This window comes from Hevea brasiliensis, chromosome 3 (genome assembly GCF_030052815.1).
Source record: "Hevea brasiliensis isolate MT/VB/25A 57/8 chromosome 3, ASM3005281v1, whole genome shotgun sequence".
NCBI classification, from domain to species: Eukaryota; Viridiplantae; Streptophyta; class Magnoliopsida; order Malpighiales; family Euphorbiaceae; genus Hevea; species Hevea brasiliensis.
In genome coordinates, this window is record NC_079495.1 from 12,568,071 (window position 1) to 12,588,080 (window position 20,010).

The 20,010-nt window shown below is 33.4% G+C and overlaps 2 protein-coding genes across 2 annotated transcripts; both read right to left on the minus strand.

Moving 5' to 3' along the window:
- Positions 1 to 10,446: 10,446 nt before the first annotated feature.
- On the minus strand, positions 10,447 to 10,841 carry LOC131178310 (alpha carbonic anhydrase 7-like). Its single transcript, XM_058143264.1, has 2 exons — positions 10,760 to 10,841; positions 10,447 to 10,676 (listed from the first exon to the last, which is right to left on the minus strand). The coding sequence occupies exons 1-2, from the start codon at positions 10,839 to 10,841 to the stop codon at positions 10,447 to 10,449; spliced, it is 312 nt and encodes a 103-aa protein (XP_057999247.1).
- Positions 10,842 to 14,787: 3,946 nt separating this feature from the next.
- Positions 14,788 to 15,647, minus strand: LOC131178311 (uncharacterized). Its single transcript, XM_058143265.1, has 4 exons — positions 15,517 to 15,647; positions 15,299 to 15,425; positions 14,925 to 15,212; positions 14,788 to 14,829 (listed from the first exon to the last, which is right to left on the minus strand). The coding sequence occupies exons 1-4, from the start codon at positions 15,645 to 15,647 to the stop codon at positions 14,788 to 14,790; spliced, it is 588 nt and encodes a 195-aa protein (XP_057999248.1).
- Positions 15,648 to 20,010: the final 4,363 nt, after the last annotated feature.

Genomic DNA, 20,010 nt, shown 5'->3' on the forward strand with positions numbered 1-20,010 from the left:
TCGTGAAACTCTTTAACAAGAAAACAAATAAAGAAGCTCGATAAAACAACAGTTCAGACGCTCACCTGTGGGGAGTTGAATCTATCGAGCTAACTATGGAGACACAAATATGGTAGAGCTGCTTGCTAATAGCCTGGGGACTAACGCTTGCCTTGAAATAAAGAATGCCAGGTCCAAATGCAGTCGAACTGAAGTAACAATAACCGGGTTAGAATGAGATAGAGCTTTTTCTAAAAAAAAGGTTAATATAAAGATGATGAAGACAAAATTGGAATTGACAGAGTAGTGAACAAACTGAAAATGAAGAGTCTCAGTATTCAACACTCCTTCAATGGAAATACTTTAGAAAACTGGTTTCTGAAGTTTTTCTATTTTGAAAGCTTAAAAATAGTAGAGTAGCAAGACCGAATCAAATTTCAGAACCTTTCCACTATAATTACCACCTTTTGTTCTCCGTCCCCCTCTACAGTTTTCATGCAAGTATTTATAGGGAACGGGTGCTCCCAATGAAAGGTCAGGATTTTCTTTGAGGGAGATGGAAGGTTTGGATTTTAAAAAACATGATCTGATGCCTGAGAATTGAAGAGAATCAAAATGAACGGCTGAGATCCTATTCAGAATATTTGTCCTTTCTCTTTTCCAATCCAACGGCTCGAAATCTTCTTGTCAAGGGAGATCCGAGGGTCGAGAATAAAAAGCGCCGGTCTTGTCGTCTTCTCTTTGATCCAAGGGCTCTGGAGTTGTCCTTACAAGTAAGATCAACGGTGGAGATCGAGACGTACATGATTGCCATGACACGTCCTGGCGCCTGTCAGTAATGTGGGCGATTCTGCAAATGAGGTGTGCGGTGGAGATTCAATCTCGTCTGCAACGCTTTAACTACCTCGGCTCTGATTATGACGACAGTTATTGAAGTTGTCTTATCCTCTTCTTGTTTTCCGATCTCTCATCTCTTCCGATCTTTCCATCATGACCTTTTCTGATCTCTCATGCTGGGCCCTTCTCCCGATCTCTCCCATTCCAGAATCTTCTCCTCTATCCAGGCTGGTTCAGTCAAAGCATTTATTCCTTCGGTTACCGAGGCATCTGCTTCGTTTTCCGTTAGCAATAAATGCATAGACCTTCCCTATATATATACCTTCAACGGGACATCCTTCTGCATTTCATTTTCTCCTTTTTCCGTCTCTCACTCTTCCTGTTCTAGCCGCTCCGGCAATAATCCCGGCCATGGCAGCTGCTTTTGATCTTTTTCCGACTGTTCCCTTTATTTATCGACCGAAAATTTACGACCCCGGTGACCAGAAAATCACGATGACCACCTCTGATGACAGTGAGAGAACCGGACTAATTTACCGATCCAGATCGAGAATATCGATCATGTCGATCTCGAGTCGGTCGACCGATATAATCGGCGAACCGACTTCGGGCGAGAAGACTGCTAATTTCCCTCCTATCATTGGTGACTGCCCTTCGAAGTTCACTTGGCTCCTCACCACAACGGGTGTCCCGACAGCGGCTCGGTTCCGAGCGATAACATTGACGATGACCTCTCCTATCCTCATGAGAGTCATGGTCACCCCATCTGAGCTGTACATCTATCCGATGTCGATGGCTGGTTTCCTGATCAAACACATCTTTTGATTCAGCCACGAGACTAGGCTTTGACATAGGCCTTTACTAGGTAGGATGTACTGCCAATCTCTAGAGATCGTCCAAATGATGTAATCTGACCTTTAATGTAATCCGATCTCTAGAGATCGCCCAAATGATGTAATCTGACCTTTAATGTAATCTGATCTCTTGAGATCGCCCAAATGATGTAATCTAACCTTTTGGAAATGAAATCTTATTTTGACAATTATCATTTTATTATTATTGCATTGGTTGTTTTCTGATCTCCAATGTGTTTATCCGATTCGATTCCCAACTGAACAGCCCTTAGCCGATCTGTAATTCTAAACATCTACCTTAATTCGCCGATCTTTAACTAGCCAATCTTCCCCTCCTTAATTATGGAGTTTCTGGAATACTCGTGCGACGTGTCAGAAAAGCTGGCGAATCCCGCTAACCGATGCGCCGCTTGGGACACTGTGAGCATTAAATGCTCAGACGGGTATAAATAGGGGACGGGTCAGCCAGTTGCTTCCTTATGTCATTTTCAGCATCTCGCGAGCGATTCCAAAATTCTCTCATTTTTTCAAGTTCTTTCGACATCGATCACACTCCGGTAAGGGTTTTGATCTTTCTTTTAGTTAAATTTTCTCTTTTCTTTGAAAATGAGCAGCGCCGAGGGTCACAGAGTGGCGAGCCCCCCTTCTGTTCACGTCTCGTGGTCGTCAGATGAATTTAAAGTGGTCTGACCGAGCGGGCGATCTGAACCTCCTAGGACCTCTGTTTTCGCCCGTGTTCAAGCAGCACCCTCAAGACAAACGCATTCTTCAGGGAGAGAAAACCTTCCTGTAGATGAGCTGCCATCAATCCTTTAAGAAACCAATCTGCAGTCGTTTAGCCAAGAATATAACCTTCAGACCGATTCATACGAACTTATCAGGTCTGCTGCTAGAACAGGAAGAGTGAGAAACGGAAAAAGGAGAAAATGAAATGCAGAAAGATGTCCCGTTGAAGGTATATATATAGGGAAGGTCTGAGCATTTATTGCAAACGAAAAACGAAGCGGACGCCTCGGTAACTGAAGGAATAAATGCTTTGACTGAACCAGCCCGGATAAAGGAGAAGATTCTGGAATGGGAGAGATCGGGAGAGGGGCCCGGCATGAGAGATCGGAAAAGGTCATGATGGAAAGGTCGAAAGAGATGGGAGATCGGAAAATAGGAAGAGGATAAGACAACTTCAATAACTGTCGTCATAATCAGAGCCGAGGTAGTTAAAGCGTTGCAGACGCGATCAAATCTCCACCGCATGCCTCATTTGCAGAATCGCCCACATTACTGACAGGCGCCAGGACGTGTCATGGCAGTCCTGTACGTCTCGATCTCCACTGTTGATCTTACTTGTAAGGACAAGTCCGGAGCCCTTGGATCAAAGAGAAGACGACAAGATCGGCGCTTTTTATTCTCGGCCCTCGGATCTCCCTTGACAAGAAGATTTTGAGCCGTTGGATTGGAAAAGAGAAAGGACAAATATTCTGAATAGGATCTCAGCCGTTCATTTTGATTCTCTTCAATTCTCAGGCATCAGATCATGTCTTTTAAAATTCAAACCTTCCATCTCCCTCAAAGAAAATCCTGACCCTTCATGGGGAGCACCCGTTCCCTATAAATACCTGCATGAAAACTGTTGGGGCGGAGGGGGGGGACGGAGAACAAAAGGTGGTGATTATAGTGGAAAGGCTCTGAAATTTGATTCATTCTTGCTACTCTACTATTTTTAAGCTTTCCAAAATAGAAAAACTTCAGAAACCAGTTTTCTAAAGTATTTCCATTGAAGGAGTGTTGAATTCTGAGACTCTTCATTTTCAGTTTGTTCATTACTCTGTGATAACATCTCTCAGTTCCAGTTTTGTCTTCATCATCTTTATATCAACCTTTTTAAAAAAAAAAAAAAAAAGGCTCTATCTCATTCCAACCAGGTTATTGTTACTTTAGTTCGACTGCATTTTGACCTGGTGTCCTTTATTTCAAGGAAAACATTAGTCCCCAGGCTATTAGCAAGCAGCTCTACCATATTTGTGACTCCATAGTTAGCTCGATAGATTCAACTCCCCACAGGTGAGCGTCTGAACCGTTATTTTATCAAGCTTCTTTATTTGTTTTCATGTTAAAGAGTTTCACGAGGGTGGTTATTCTCTTGAGTTTACCTTTATTTCATTAGTTCATGTTATTTGTTTGTTCTTAGCCTTATTATCTTTCAAATATGGGTGTTCTGGTTACTGGTAACGTATAGGTAGTTTAATAAAGGTTGATAGCCGTATTTTGATACGAGAAGTTTCTTTAGAATAATAAAAGTCTAGATAATAAATTGGAGGAAAAGTCATGAAGTCGAACTATTAAACAAGCTCAGGATTTAGCTTGGCATGATGGGGGATCGAGGTAAGGATCCAGGCCAGTAGGCGAAAAGAGATCGGACATCGCCTGTCAAAAGTACTAGTAAGGCGATCACAAAGGAGATCAGAAAGATCCAGTCTAGCATCCTTTCCTTAGCTATAAGGTACCAATGGGCTAAGAGAAAGCCTTGTTCGGGTCGCCGGTGTCTTCGGATGCCAGAACCCTTAGTCTTAGGTTCTTATGATATGTAATTGTAATCAAATTTTAAGAGGTCGGAAAAAGTCCTTACCCGGCTCTCATTCAAACAAAAGGAGATCGGAGGAGAGTTCTTATCCGAGATCCTTCATAAAAATTCTAAAATTGCATATTTAAAGAGGTCGGAGGAGAGTTCTTATTCAGTCCTCAATCAAAATTTCAATAATTATTTAAAGAGATCGGAGGAGAGTTCTTATCCGATTCTCAATCCAAATTTTTAATAAATACTTAAAGAGGTCAGAGGAGAGTTCTTATCCGATTCTCAATCCAAATTCTTAATAAATACTTAAAGAGGTCGGAGGAGAGTTCTTATCCGGTCCTCAGTCAAAATTTTAATAATTATTCAAAGAGATCGGAGGAGAGTTCTTATCCGATTCTCAATCCAAATTTTTAATAATTATTTAAAGAGGTCGGAGGAGAGTTTTTATCCGATTCTCAGTTAAATTTTAATGCGAAGATCGGAGGAGAGTTCTTATCCGAGATTCTTTACTTAAACTTTAAACAGATTATCCCCATAGATCGGGAGAGGTTTTTACCCAGATTCTTTCAAATCCAAACTAAAATAGCACAATACGCAAAGTAACCCTCTAAACAAGACCGCTACGCAACACTAACTCACTAAGGGTCTTCTCATTTACTTATGTATCTGGGTAACCTGAACTAGTGAAAAATCAAATATTCCCTTTTATCAAAGGGAATAACATCTTTATCCTAACCCCCCTAACTTTCGATTTTAATTTATGAACAGCATAATGTTAAATCCGCTTACCCTCATAGAGGGACGAGGTGGGGTGCCTAACACCTTCCCCGCCCGTATATGAACCCCGAACCTAGAATCTCTGTTTTCGAAGTGGTTTTATTTTAGTTTATTTTCACAAATGGTTTCCTTTAATTTCCCTCAAAATTAAAGTGGCGACTCCTCACTCTTTCCCACTTCGGTGAGTATTCGTCCAGGCGACCGTAAAACTCCTTGCGACACAAGGATGACAGAAGGATCTTCAGTGAATGTTCATGTTCTGAAGATGATTGGCTATATTGAAAAATTAGGCCAATTGGGTTTTGTCATGGATCATGAGTTAAGTATTGACTTGGTCTTACAGTCTCTACCTCTTAGCTTCGCACAGTTCATAATGAACTTCAACGTGAATCAGTTGGAAACTACATTGCCTGGACTGTTGAGGATGCTAACTACTGCTAAAGGGGAACTTAAGTAGAGCAAGTCCCCTGTTCTTATGGTTCAATCTTCTAAGACCAAATCCAAAAGGTCCAAGAAGAAGAACAATAAGAAGAAAGGGACTTTCCCTAAAGCATTTAAGCCTACTGGGGGCATTAAAAAGGACAAAGGTACTTGCCATCACTGTGGCAAAGAAGGTCACTAGAGGAGGAACTGTGCTGATTATCTTGCTGCACTAAAGGAGAAGAAGCGTAATGAAGCTTTCACTTCAGGTATGTTTATGATTAAGATAAATTTATCTATGTCAAATTCATGTTCTTGGGTATTAGATACCGAATGTGGATCTCATATTTGTAATAATATGCAGGAACTAAGAAGACCTAGACCTTTACAGAAAGGTGAAATGGACCTACGGGGGTTGTTGCTTTAGCCGTAGGAACATGCATTCTGTCTCTGCCTACGGGCCTTTTGCTTGAACTTGATAATTGTTATTTTGTTCCAGTACTAACTAGAAATATCATATCTGTATCTTGCCTGGCACTGAATGGATTTGAATTTATTATTAAAGGCAAATGTTGTTCCTTTTATAATAATGATATTTTCTATGGATCTGGTATTTATGCAAATGGTTTGTATATACTTAATCTTGAAAGGCCTATTCTTAACATAAATAGCAAGAAATTAAAATAAGATAATCAAAATCCATCCTATCTATGGCATTATAGATTAGGTCATATAAATGAAACAAGAATCACAAAGTTATATAAGGAAGGATATTTTGATCCTTTTGATTATGAATCATATGAAACTTGTGAAGCTTGCTTAATAGGAAAAATGACCAAATCACCCTTTACTGGAAAAGAGTGAAAGATCTGCTGAATTGTTAGGCATAATACATTCAGATGTATGTGGGCCAATGACTACTCATGTTATAGGAGGGTACAAATATTTCATTACATTTACTAATGACCATTCTAGATATGGGCATGTATATCTAATGAAATATAAATCTGAATCTTTTGAAAATTTCAAAGAATTCAGAAATGAAGTGGAGAAACAAACTGGAAAGAGCATAAAAATACTTCGATCTGATCGAGGTGGAGAATACTTAAGCCAGGAGTTTCAAGATTATTTAAAGGAGAATGGGATTCTTCATCAGTTGACACCTCCTGGAACGCCACAACGCAATGGTGTTTATGAAAGAAGGAACCGAACACTATTAGATATGGTGCGATCCATGATGAGCAATGTGGACCTTCCAGTTTCTTTTTGGGGCTATGCCCTACAAACTGCTACATACCTTCTGAACAGAGTTCCATCCAAATCTATTGAAAAGACACCATATGAGATATGGATGGGCAAGAGATCTTCACTGTCACATATAAAGATTTGGGGATGTGATGCTTATGTGAAGCGTTAAATATCTAATAAGCTAGGTTCTAAATCAAATAAATGAAAATTTGTGGGATATCCAAAACAAACAATTGGATATTTTTTCTACCATCCAACTAAGCAAAAAGTGTTTGTCTCAAGGCATGCTACTTTTCTTGAAAGGGAATTTATTCTCAAAGGTCGCAGTGGGAGTAAGGTAAATCTTGAAGAAATTCAAGAACCACAAATTGCCATCCAAATGGAACTGATGAGTAAGACTGTAGCATCAGATGCACAGCCTGAAACTCAAATAATACAGGTACTTTGAAAGTCTAGTAGAATTCATCATGCTCCTACAAGATTGGATCTTTTAATAGAAGCTGATAATGACATATCACTCTTACCAGAAGAGCCTATTGACTTTCAGGAAGCAATGTGTGACATTGACTCCATGAAATGGCTTGAAGCCATGAAATCTGAGATGGATTCCATGTACACTAACCAAGTATGGACTTTAGTTGAACCACCTGAAGGGATAAAACCCATTGGGTGCAAATGGGTCTTTAAGAGAAAGACTGACATGGATGGCAATGTACAAACATATAAAGCCAGGCTAGTTGCTAAAGGTTACAGGCAAAGGCAAGGCATTGACTTTGATGAAACCTTCTCGCCAGTAGCCATGCTAAAATCTATAAGGATTTTGCTTGCTATAGCTACATACCATGATTATGAAATTTGGCAAATGGATGTCAAAACCACATTCCTAAATGGGAATTTGCAAAGAGGATGCGTACATGACACAACCTGAGGGGTTTGAATCCAAAGAATTTCCTAACAAAGTATGCAAGCTTCAAAAGTCCATTTATGGACTAAAGCAAGCTTCACAAAGTTGGAACATCCATTTTGATGAAACAGTCAAAGAGTTTGACTTCATTAAAAATGTGGATGAACCTTGTGTTTACAAGAAGGTTAGTGGGAGTGGAATCATTTTCCTTATTTTATATGTAGATGACATATTATTAATAGGAAATGATGTGCCATTACTCCAATTTGTAAAGATATGGTTATCCAATAAATTCTCCATGAAGGATTTGGGAGAGGCAGCCTATATTTTGGGAATTAAAATCTATAGAGATAGATCCAGAAGGCTCCTTGGTTTCTCACAATTTGTGTACATAGACAAAGTGTTAAAATGGTTTAACATGGAAGAATCAAAACGATGATTCTTACCTATATCGCATGGTATTTCTCTTTCCAAAGATATGTGTCCTAAGACACAGATTGAGAAAGAGAAAATGGATAGGATCCCTTATGCCTCAGCTATTGGATCTATCATGTATGCGATGCTATGTATAAGACCAGATGTATCTTATGCTTTAAGCATAACTAGTAGATACCAAGCTAATCCAGGTGAACGTCACTGGACAGCAGTAAAGAACATTCTTAAGTACTTGAGAAGGACTAAAGATATGTTTCTGGTCTATGGAGATGGTGAACTGGTAGTTCAAGGGTATTCCGATGCCAGCTTTTAATCTGATAAAGATGATAGCAAATCCCAGTCTAGTTATATTTTCATACTTAATGGTGGTGTTGTGAGTTGGAAAAGTTCCAAACAAGAAACTGCGGTAGATTCTACAACTGAAGCTGAGTATATCTCTGCATCTGAGGCAGCAAAAGAGGCTATTTGGATCAAAAAGTTCATCACTGAACTTGGTATGGTTCCTAGCATTGTTGATCCAAAGAATCTCAGATCGTGATAACAATGGAGCCATAGCACAGGCTAAGGAACCAAGGTCTCATCAGCGATCCAAACATGTACTTAGGAGATTCCATTTGATCAGAGAGATCATTGAGCGAAAAGATGAATGATAGAAAAGGTCCCAACTGAAGAAAATCTTGCAGACCCTCTTATTAAGGCATTGTCCCAGCAAAGACACGATCACCACCTACAGGATTATGGTATTAGATACATGGGTGATTGGCTTTAGTGCAAGTGGGAGATTGTTAGTGTATGTGCACTGCAACCAATGTGTTAATTGCAAGTTTGATCACTTAATTAATATATATATACTTTATTCTTAATAAAAGGATTCTTTATCTTTAATGTTTAATTTAATTTTAATGAATATTAATTAATAATGATAAAGTCCATGGGACTTATATGCATAGCAGTGGAAATTATAATGTTGTTATAATTATGAGATTCTGACTGCATTATAGCATTGTTTCAAAAATATTCCTTATCAATGTTATATCAAGATCAGACATTGATATAACTGTTGAGACCAGTACACGTTGCATTCTTTCCTTTATAAAAGGAAGCAGCAGTTCTCATTAAGCTGAGGTATGTGAGATACCTAGAACCAACATGTAAGTGCTTATGGTGACAAGTTTACTGAACTAACTCGCACGAGGATTCTATATGGAAGTTTACCTGTGTCTATGGAAAGACTCACGTGATAGTCATGTAAATGATCCTTAGACTTGAGACATTAAGTTATCTTATATAGGAATTACTGTATTTTGATACTGCTCACATGTCATTCTATATAAAGATAACGAATGTGGCCGCTGTTGGATATAGTATGAACTATGTGGAGATATTTAATTGTCAAGATAGAATTCATCACCTTAGGTAATTAAGGAAAATATTTCAATTGTTCTTAGCCAGTATGGATTGTTAAATCCTTGCGCAAGGTAAAATAAGATTGAGATCTTATTTAATTAATCAATCATACTGAGAGGACAGAAATGATTTATATATAGTAGGCACATTCCATGCATCAATATATAAATCGAAATATTATGATGAAGGGATATTAATTACACTGACAGACTGATCACAGAAAGGTTAGTCAAACCATTTTGACAAGTTCTAATATTTGGGTGGTCGTTACACATTGCTAGATGTCAATAATGATCTACAAATATAATTAATCAATTATGAATTGATAATAAAATTAAAGTATTAATTTTATTTAATTATATTTATTGCCAACATATTAGGAACCTAATGGGTCACACACATAAAGACTGTAAGTGAGGAATTAAATTGAATTATCAAGTTGGACTTGATAAAAAATAATTCTAGAGACTTAAAGACTGAAGTATAAATTTTATTTAGACTGCTTAATATCCTAATAATTGAGTGTAGACTTAATTTAAAGTTTATAGAATTATAGGAATTAATTGTGTGAATTATAATTCCTATAGGGGTCAATTTATAATTAATAAATTTAAAGGGTTAAATTTATAATTATAAAATGTTATTCCCTATAAATAGGGAAGCTTGTCCTCCATTCAAAGGTGAAGAAAGAAAAAGAAAGGAGTTAGCACTCAAAACTCCCAATATTCTCTAAGAGTGTCTTGGAGAATTTCCTCACAACCGGTCTGTGTGGATATCATCAGAGGCCGGACATCTGGACGGCTGGTGGTTTGCTACAACCTGGCCCGGTGGTCAGAAAATTCCTCAAGCTGTTTGAGGTAATTTTGCTAAACAATAAAATTTTAATTATCACCATTCCATACTTAATTAAAGTTGATCTTGTTTAATTGAGAATTAATGCTTCCTAACAGGAACATCATTTTAACACTAATTATATATGGAAAATTAATGAATACAAAGTAATCGATGGGTTAATACTATACAATAATGTCTCTTCCCCTGCTCATAATGGTAGCATTAGCTGGTTTATAATCCCTTTGTAGTTCTCCTAGCTTTGGGAAGACATGCACATTTACATCCACAATGTCTATTGGAGATTGTAATCTTCCATCACCACAAGCTCGCCATTTTGGGTCAAGTTCACCCCATTTTGATGGTCCTCTACCAGTTGCTTCTATATAACTAAATGGAATTTCACCATTTGCAGCTGTAGGCATGAGAGGAGGGAAAATATACAATTATATGATATTTAAGGTCACTACCATTATTAGGGTAAAGGAAAGACCATACCAATTTCAAGTTCAAAAGCAGTGGAGTTGATAGAAGGAGAATGGAACAAGAGAATGATAGAAGCAACAAAGAGAACTCCCATTTTGAGTTTGTTGCCACTCATACTGTTATATTTCCTGTTCTTTTTTTTCAGTTGGTGATCAAAGGAACAATATAGCAATCTGCTTTTTTAAAGAGCTATATTTGCATATAAACAATACAAATTAACATTCTTGTGCATGTAGAGAATATGCAGTGATACTTTCGATATATACAAGAGTAGACAACAAGAGGAGAGGAGCACCAAGAAGCTTAGGATCACAATAGGTTGGATATTTATGCCCGACCCAATATAACTTTAGTAGGATAGAACTTAGATAGTATACATATAGTCGGGTTTGATGCGGATTCAGATTTGAAAAATAATATACTTACCAGATTCGGTTTTATATGTTAGGTGTTCATTACCCAAACCCGTTTATAATAATAATAATATATATATATATATATATATATATATATATATATATATATATATATATATATATTCAATAAATAGAATTTAAAAATTTTATAGACTTATTAAATTTGTAAAATATATACTATTAATAAAAAAATATTTTACGTAAATTGTTAATTAAAAGGTTCGAATATTTTTTTGAGTAATAATAATTGGGCTTGTGATGGATTCGGGTAGTTAAAGATAAATTTTAATCAGTTTTGGAACGATTCGAGTATTGAAAATATTATTTAGGTTCGGATTAGAACATAGTAATTTTTATGGGTACCCTAACTGTTGTCATCTTTAAAAGAAGTCTAAAATAATTTGAAATTATGAGTAATTTTTACTTGTCTTCCTTTAACTATATAGATTTTTTAGTAACATATCGAAGATGAGGGATGAAAGTCAAATAATCATCAAAGTTGAGGGATGACCGATCAAAATTATCTGAAATTTTATAAATGGATCCAATATTTCATGCATACAGCTTACATGAAATAGTAAGTCAATAGAAAATGTACACACAGCTCATTTTCTAACAATAAATTCAATTCTGTTTAATTCAATTGAAACTAAATGCGTAGTCCTAATGATAAATTTGAATTTTGCAAAAGCTCCTTTTTTTTTTTTTTTTTAATGCATTGTCCAGCAATACATAACAAAACAATGTAGAAAAAAGGACTCAAAACAAGCTTCGACAATACCAGAAGGAAGGTATAAATCCGCCATATTTGTGCATTTATAATTCCATTATTTAAATGAACAAATTTCAAGAAAAGGCAAAAATGAAGAATCGAGAAGGAAAGGAGAACTGACTTGCATGACTGCATGAGACAAAAGGAGAAGAAAATGAGGGTAGGGAAGGAAAAGTTTTATTACCTACACCTAAGGCAAAACGACAAGTGGTAATGTAAATGGAAATATCAGTTCGATTTGACTAGTTTAATTTTAGAAAAAATTATTATTTTTATCTATTTTTATGTGTTATTTAAAATTCTTATATAATTATTAAGAAAGTAATTAAATTACTTAAATTATGTCAAAATATTTTTTAATTTAATTAAATTACTCTTTACCTCATTTAATTAAGAGGAATGTGATAATATGAGTTTTAGGAAATTATATAAATGATTATTGTGTTTAGTAAAAATAACGGTAAAATTGAAAAAAAAAATTAGTGTTCCTTAATTTTTTCAAAATGACAAATAATTTTAAACAAAATAATTTTTAAAAAAACGACACATAAAAGTGGACACATGCAGAGTATTATTTAATCTTTATATTTTAACGAAATTAACTATTTAGTTTCTTTAATTCGAAAAATATATTATTTAATCCCCTCTATTTTTTAGTCAATAAACTGTTAGTTCATGCTATTATTTTAAAATAACTTTTCTGGTAGTTAAGTTAGTCAAAAAAGTGAGAATAATTGTATTATTCAAATTACATGATTTAATAGTTGATGAATTTAAAGTTATGAGGACTAAATAGTTATATCATTCAAATTATAAGAATTGAATATCTGAGTTGAGAAAAAAAAATTGCTTTAGAATAATAGCAAGAACTAAATAATTTATGAACTAAAAGATAGGAGACTAAATAATATATTTTTAAAATAGGAAGAATAAATAGTTAATCTCGTTGAAATATAAGAATTCAATAATAATTTTCCCTTAAATTTTTATTGAATTGATTAAATCAAACTAAAAAAAAATTAAATTTTAAAAATAATAAGGGTTTATTACAAGCCCACCATGATTTATCAAAATTATTACTTAGTCCTTACTTTCACTACAAGAAACTAAAAATACAGCAACTAACATTATCGACTAAATATATGGTTAATTAGTCGGTAATTTTCGTCACCGACTAATTACCGACCAAATTTATATTAATCAGTATTTAAGTTGTTGCTATTAATTACCGACTAAATAATTAGTATGTAATTACCGACTAATAATTCAGTTGGTAAAATATATATATTGGTTAGTATTCTTTTTCGGTTGATTATAGGCAATAAGGGTCAATTCTACTATTTACCGATTGAAAGTTAGTTGGTACTTACCGACAAAATTTTTAGTTAGTAAAATATAAATTATATTTTAATTTTCAAAATTTACCAACTAAAATTTATGGTCGGTACTTTTTTTATGATTTAAAATTAAATAGTGACATCACGGTTTGTAGGTAAATTTAGTCGGTAATTTATAGATTGGTCGGTAAGGATGGCAAATAACTACTATTTGCCATCTATATGTTAGTTGGTAATTACTGACTAAATGAAGTTAGTCGATAAATTATCAATTTATATTTTAACTTTTAAAAAACGTACCGACTAAAGGTGTAGTCAGTAATATTTTTTATTTTTAAAATTAATTACCAACAATGAAAAATAGGTAATTATGTATTTATTTTAATTTGAAAAAATGTATCGACTATATATTTTAGTCTGTATTTTTAATTTATATGTAATTTTTAATTTTTTAAGTTTAAAATATTTTAAAATTAAATCGAAAGTTAAAAATTAATAAGAAAATGCTAATAATAATAATAATAATAATAATAATAATAATAATAATAACAATAAAATTCAAAATAGAAATAATCACTACATATAATAAATTAATATAAAATTCATAGCAGTAAAGTGAAGCATACTAAAGTCTAATAAGTCAAATATAAAATTGAAAACCCTCAATTTTGTGGAGGTGGAGGCAGAAGTGTTGGTAGGTCTCTAACTAATCTCATCATTTCTTCCATCATAGAGCTTCTCATGCGTTCCATATTCGTCTCCTTTTCCAACTTCATTTGATCCATTCGTTCTATCATAACTTGCCTCTCATCCTCAAGCTATTTCTCTAATTCTTGTACTTGTCATTGTAAGGCAGCATTTTGATAATTGTATGATGTAGACACTCTGCTAGAAGATGCTCCAACTAATGGGTAAAAAGTAAATAATTCAGATCCAAGGCCATACACTTTCCGTCTCTTCTCCCCTCCTCCGACTACATCTAAATAAAGTTGGTTTTTATCGATGTTGTCAGGTGTGGTTTGTGTCAGCTCCTCCCTCCTAGCTACTATATATAGCATCATGTACAACTCAACTCAACTCAACTCAACTAAGCCTTTATCCAAAAAATTTGAGATCGGTTATATGGATTCGCTTTCTCCACTCTAAACGATTTTGGGTTAAATCCTCAGAAATGTATATATAGCATCATGTATGTAATAAAAAAATGAAAATTTTTTATAATTAATTCATCATATAATACAATAAAAAAATTATAGTTAAATAAATAAAAGAGTACCATACATGCATCTCTTTGGATTTTTGGTCCACAAAAGTTTCCTTGTCATGCTTTCGAGTGTGAGTATGGACAAACAACTCAGTTGGAGTTGGCTTTCTATCCAATTCTTTCCCTAAGCAAAAATAAATAGTTATCACAAGCTAGTTATTATATGTATAAATAATAAATTATTGAAATTTATTATGAAATGAAAATAAAAACGGGCAGAGTTTCCCCCTATATTTTGACATTTTCCCCTATTAGAAATCAACAAAAATCTCACAATTCAATCGCACAACAATCTGTAATATTTTTCATGACAATTTTTTCAAATTACATCATATTTCCATCAACAACCATCCATAATATTTTTTTTTCCTTATGTGAAAATACTAACCAATTTATCAAACCATTCAGCATATGTTATGGATCCGCCTATGTGGGTGGACGGTCCATGAGCATTTGCAGCAGCACGGCGGTTTCTAGAATATATCTCTAACTGTTGAATGACCTTGGGGTCATTCCAGTGCTGCTCAAATTTTGCCCAAGTTTCTTTAGAAATGTACAAGGGCCTATCCCTGAAATTCTTTAAATCTAAAACCATGTCCTTATAGCGCACAACTACCTTTGATCTCCATGTAGCCTTTATCCCTGCTTCTTCGAAGGACTCCCAACAACATTTTTTCTGCAATAAAAAAAAATACATATTTACAATGATTAACATACGGATCAAAATATGACCAAACATAAGAAAACCAAAATTGATATTACCTTAAATTCTTTCCAATAAAATTCTTTTGTCTCTTCCGATACAGCCTTCCAGTTGACACCCTCAGTGTCAATCCATTGCTTAAAGGTATTTGTAATCATGCGAGCGATTGTAGATCCACCAGTTACCCTAAACATATGGAACAAAATATTTTCAGTAAAGGGTACATTTGTATTACATAACCTTGATAAACTAATTAAAATATAATTATTTAACTCACTTGCCATCACGAAGTTGTAACCGCCGTCGCCCTAAAGAATCACTCTCCGCTTCAAAGGATGGATGAGAATCTTGTGAGCTAAGAACTGCAGACTCATGTAAAGACCTTGGTGCATTCTCTAGACCATCCATACACCACAAAAAAACAGTTGTTTCAGAGACGGAATTTAAATAAATGAAAAATTTCGTTTAGACTTTCAACGGATTAATGTATCAATTTAAGCTAATAGTGACGGATATTAAACTAATTAGCGACGGGTTATTAACAAAATTTGTGACGGACAATAATTAAAGTTTAGATTGTAAGACTTAAAACCCTAATGTTGCATTTTATCTCTTCTCTTTCAAAACGACTCTTCCTCTTTTCTCTCTTTCTTGAGGAGTTGCTCTCGACAATAATTTGTTCTCAATTTCCGATTTTAAGTAATTTGGTTTTATTTTTATTTGATTTTAGTTTTAGATTTGTATTCGAATTTCTTGCGTTCTCAATTTCTGGTTTTTGAAGGTTTTTGCACACATCATTAATAATGGGAATGGAAGTCAAAATTTTCTTGCATTTGTTATGTTTCATTATAAATGTTCCTTTAAAACCCTTTTGTTTAATGTCTCTTTTTATTTTTGGGATATGGAATCCATTTTTGGTGCATTTGAAATGATTGCTGCAATTTCATTTCTTTTCCTCATTCATGATATCAGATAATGAATTTCTTGATCTAAGTTAGTTCACATTACGTTCAATGCATGATTCATTATATTGATTTGTCTCTGGTTCTCAATAGCTTTTATAATCTGTTATTCTTTATAAGGTGTTATTGTTGAATTGATCAATGGCTAGTAGTCTCAATCATAATGTATTCCTTTAGGTTTAGAAAAGTGAGTTTTTCTACATATTGCTACACATCTCTGTGACTACTCTGATTCTCGAGGACAAAATGAGCCGAATATGCATAAAACGCAAATGGGAAATAGTCAAAAGCTTAAAATGATAAGCAATCTATAATGAAGAATGTTGAAGTATATTAAAGAAAAATGATAATAACATGAAGCGAGGGGAAACAACTAACAGAGGTTAGAACCCAAAGACTAATGGTTCTACTCCATACACCTAACCATACTACCTGATGTGGATTTAAAATATTAAAAAAATGAAATAAAATAAAAAGATTCAAAGCAAACAAGAATACTTAGCCAAATAAACCAAACAGAAAGACAATAAAAACAAAGATTAGATCCTAGGATACCTAATGTTACAAAATTTAGCATAACCAATCAAACAAAGCAACTCTTATTCCAATTTTCACTGTTCTTGGAAGTTTGTCCTGAACTTGGATTGCAAAATGTTGCAGTAAAAAGAATGCTTAATGAAGTTAGAGTTTAGAACTTTTTGTATGGTAAGTGATATTGATTGAAATGACACCCATGAAAAGATTCCTCAAAGATTTAACAAAATAATATAAGATTAGAATACTAAAAGGAAAAAAAAAAAGAAGATTAGAATGGAATGGAATGAAATGAAATTGAGAAACTAGGTTCTTAAAGCTTTTTTGAGTAAAATTAAATTAAACATCTCAAATTCTTTGCAAATTCGCAAAAGTAATATAGTGGCTTTCAACTTATCATTTCACTATAGAACATAGGAAAAAGTTCACATGGTTTTGGAAAAGCTCTCTCTAGTCTTGACCATCCAAATAGGTATTTCAAATTATCCTCAACATTGTTTTAGATTTGTGATCGCTCCTCTCAGCAATGTCTTATCTAAGAAATGAAATCTTTGTCTACCTAACTCGATTTTAGTGAAAAGCTCTCCCCAATAGAACATTAAGAATACAATTGAATTGAGAAATATTAAGTATAAGAAATGTTTTCTAAGAATATTTTTATAGAATCCCTACATAAAGGAATAATAATGAGTACATCAAAGAACATTTATTGACAAAAAAGATGAAAAATAAGAATATAAATCTATTTGGTCACATAATAATCATTTCAGAGGAGGCTTGATTTTGGACTGATTGTATGCTTGTGGAGTTATGGTGTCTCTTCTCATGAGTATAAACAAACAAAACTTTTATTGGTGGGGCTTAAGCTAAGCTACCAAACAAATATAGTGGCAAGCAGAAAAGCAAGAAAGAGGATGGAAGGACAGAAAAAAGTTAACTTGCTTTTTCTTTTTTCTTTTTTTTTTTTATAAAAAAAATAGTCAAGTTGCTAATATATATATATATATATATATATATGAGAGAAATTATATATTTTAAAATTATTAGTAAAGAAAAATTAGTTGAAACTTTATCTAAATTTTACTTATCATTAATATTTATAATAATTAAAATTAAAATTTTTATTTTAATTAAAATTTAAACTTAAAATCTCATAGCATTAAAGATGATTTTAATATTATTATACTAAAAAATATAGTCAATAAAATCTGATCAAGTTGAATTAAAAAAGGGAAACTTTTTATTTAGATCAAATTATTAAGAATTTAAAATATAATATATATATATATATATATATATATATATATATAATAGATTATTTTACCTTATATCTAATAAAAAGAAATTAAAAACAATAAAATCAAAATTGAGAATGATCTTATGGTTCCAGTTGAATCGTTGACCACCCCTATTTGTAGGATAGATTTCTATGTTTTATTTAAAATAACTAAATTTATTATTGAAAAATTCAAATAATTATTTTTTTATTAGGCATTATCTCTTAAGTCACTAGATTATTTCTAATTTTGCTTGCGATGGGGTGGCCCATTATGAGAATAAACACTTTCAGTAGGAATTTTCTTCATTTACAAGGATTAAACACTCGACTTTCAGTATGAAATATAAATTGTCATATTTATTTATAACATCTGACTATGAAATTTTTAGGGTCGTTACATGTGGGATGAAACTGAAGAGCAGAATGTGTGTCTTGCTTGGGATAAGCTTGGGAAGGATAGATTTCGTGATATTCTTAGAGCTAGGAATGAAATGTTGGTGAAGCACAAGAAAAGTGATGTTGCTTATTTGCACAATCTAGGACCAAACCGATGAAAGCGAGGTGTGGAATGAGCTTGTTGCTTATTGGAGTTCTCAGTGGCGAAAGAAGTCACAATCTGCTAAGATTAATAGAATGACAGTAAAAGATGGGTCAATTACAAAACATGCTTGTGATTCAATCAAAATTGAGATTCATGAGGATCGATTGGTATAATTTTTTAATTTAAGTTATTTTTTATTTATTGTTATGCATTTTGTTGGTTGTAAAATTATTTAGTGTGTATTTTATTGATTACACAATACGATAATTTTTATTTTGTAGACAAAGAAGTTAGGTAGGCCACCAAATAAGATTGAAGTATTTCGAGCAACTCACACCAAAAAGGGTGCTGATGGTGTATTCATTGATGGCAAATCACAACGAGTCGATGTAAGTTTCTTTAAAAATATGAATTTTACCACAATATTTTTCTAATTTAATTTCATTGTCATTAAGTTGTATTAGATTATAATGTAAGGTTATGTGTGTTGGCTATTCATTTAATAAGATATTACTGTATTTCATTTTCTTTAGGAAGATTATGCAAGTGCAATTGTGGAGAAATATGGTTCTAATTCTGAATCCCCACCAATATTTGATATGGATAAGTGGATAGAAGTATCTGGAGGGTTTAATAAAGGAAGGGTGTATGGCTTTGGGTCTTCTGCAAAATCTCAAACAAGTGGATTATCTACCTCTCAATCATGCACATCTGCTTATCCTGGGTCATCTTCTCAGCCTGCGATGACACAAGAGGAAATTCAACAACTTATAGATGAAAAAGCATCACAAATGAGGGCAGAGATGATGGCTGAAATACTTGATCAGGTGCGAAAGGAGTTAAAGACCACAGGTGGTACTCAGTTTGCAACATCTTCACATCCAACCACTTCAGACTCTATAAATCCATAGGATAATCTAGATAATTGATTATGCTATTTATGTTTCTATTTAAAGATATTATTATGTGTGGAATATTAATAGTATTTTTTCTGAATATGATTGTATTTTAACTTACATTTTATTAATTTAAGTACTTTGTATGGATTATTTTACAACTTTATAAATATATGCATTTTAATTATGTTAATTAGGAAAATCATAATTAATATATTGTATTGATTTATGGATTTTTTTTATTAATTTATTCTATAGGAATAACAAACTAATTAAAAAATAATGAATTTAATAATAAATAATATTATTTTTTTACGATTTAATTAGAATTTTAAAATTTTAAAAATTATTTATGCATTAGCGACAGACCATATAACTTTAACGACGGATTTAGTGATAAAATTAGACACAGATTTGTGACGGATTACATTAGTAACAAAATCAATTCGCCATTTATATTAGTGACGGCATATTGCTAAATATTAGCGACGGATAGAATTTTGGAAAATTTTTCGACGAGTGTTTTAGCCGTTAAAATTTTTTGCGACGAAAATTAGCC

Excerpts from the sequence above, each read along its gene's own strand:
- LOC131178311 (XM_058143265.1), bottom strand. The coding sequence starts at position 15,647 with ATGGATGGTCTAGAGAATGCACCAAGGTCTTTACATGAGTCTGCAGTT. Across the intron at positions 15,426-15,516 it reads TTACAACTTCGTGATGGCAA|GGTAACTGGTGGATCTACAA; the intron begins GTGAGTTAAATA and ends CCATATGTTTAG. Across the intron at positions 15,213-15,298 it reads TTTATTGGAAAGAATTTAAG|AAAAAATGTTGTTGGGAGTC; the intron begins GTAATATCAATT and ends TTTTTATTGCAG.
- LOC131178310 (XM_058143264.1), bottom strand. The coding sequence starts at position 10,841 with ATGGGAGTTCTCTTTGTTGCTTCTATCATTCTCTTGTTCCATTCTCCT. Across the intron at positions 10,677-10,759 it reads TGCTTTTGAACTTGAAATTG|CTGCAAATGGTGAAATTCCA; the intron begins GTATGGTCTTTC and ends TCATGCCTACAG.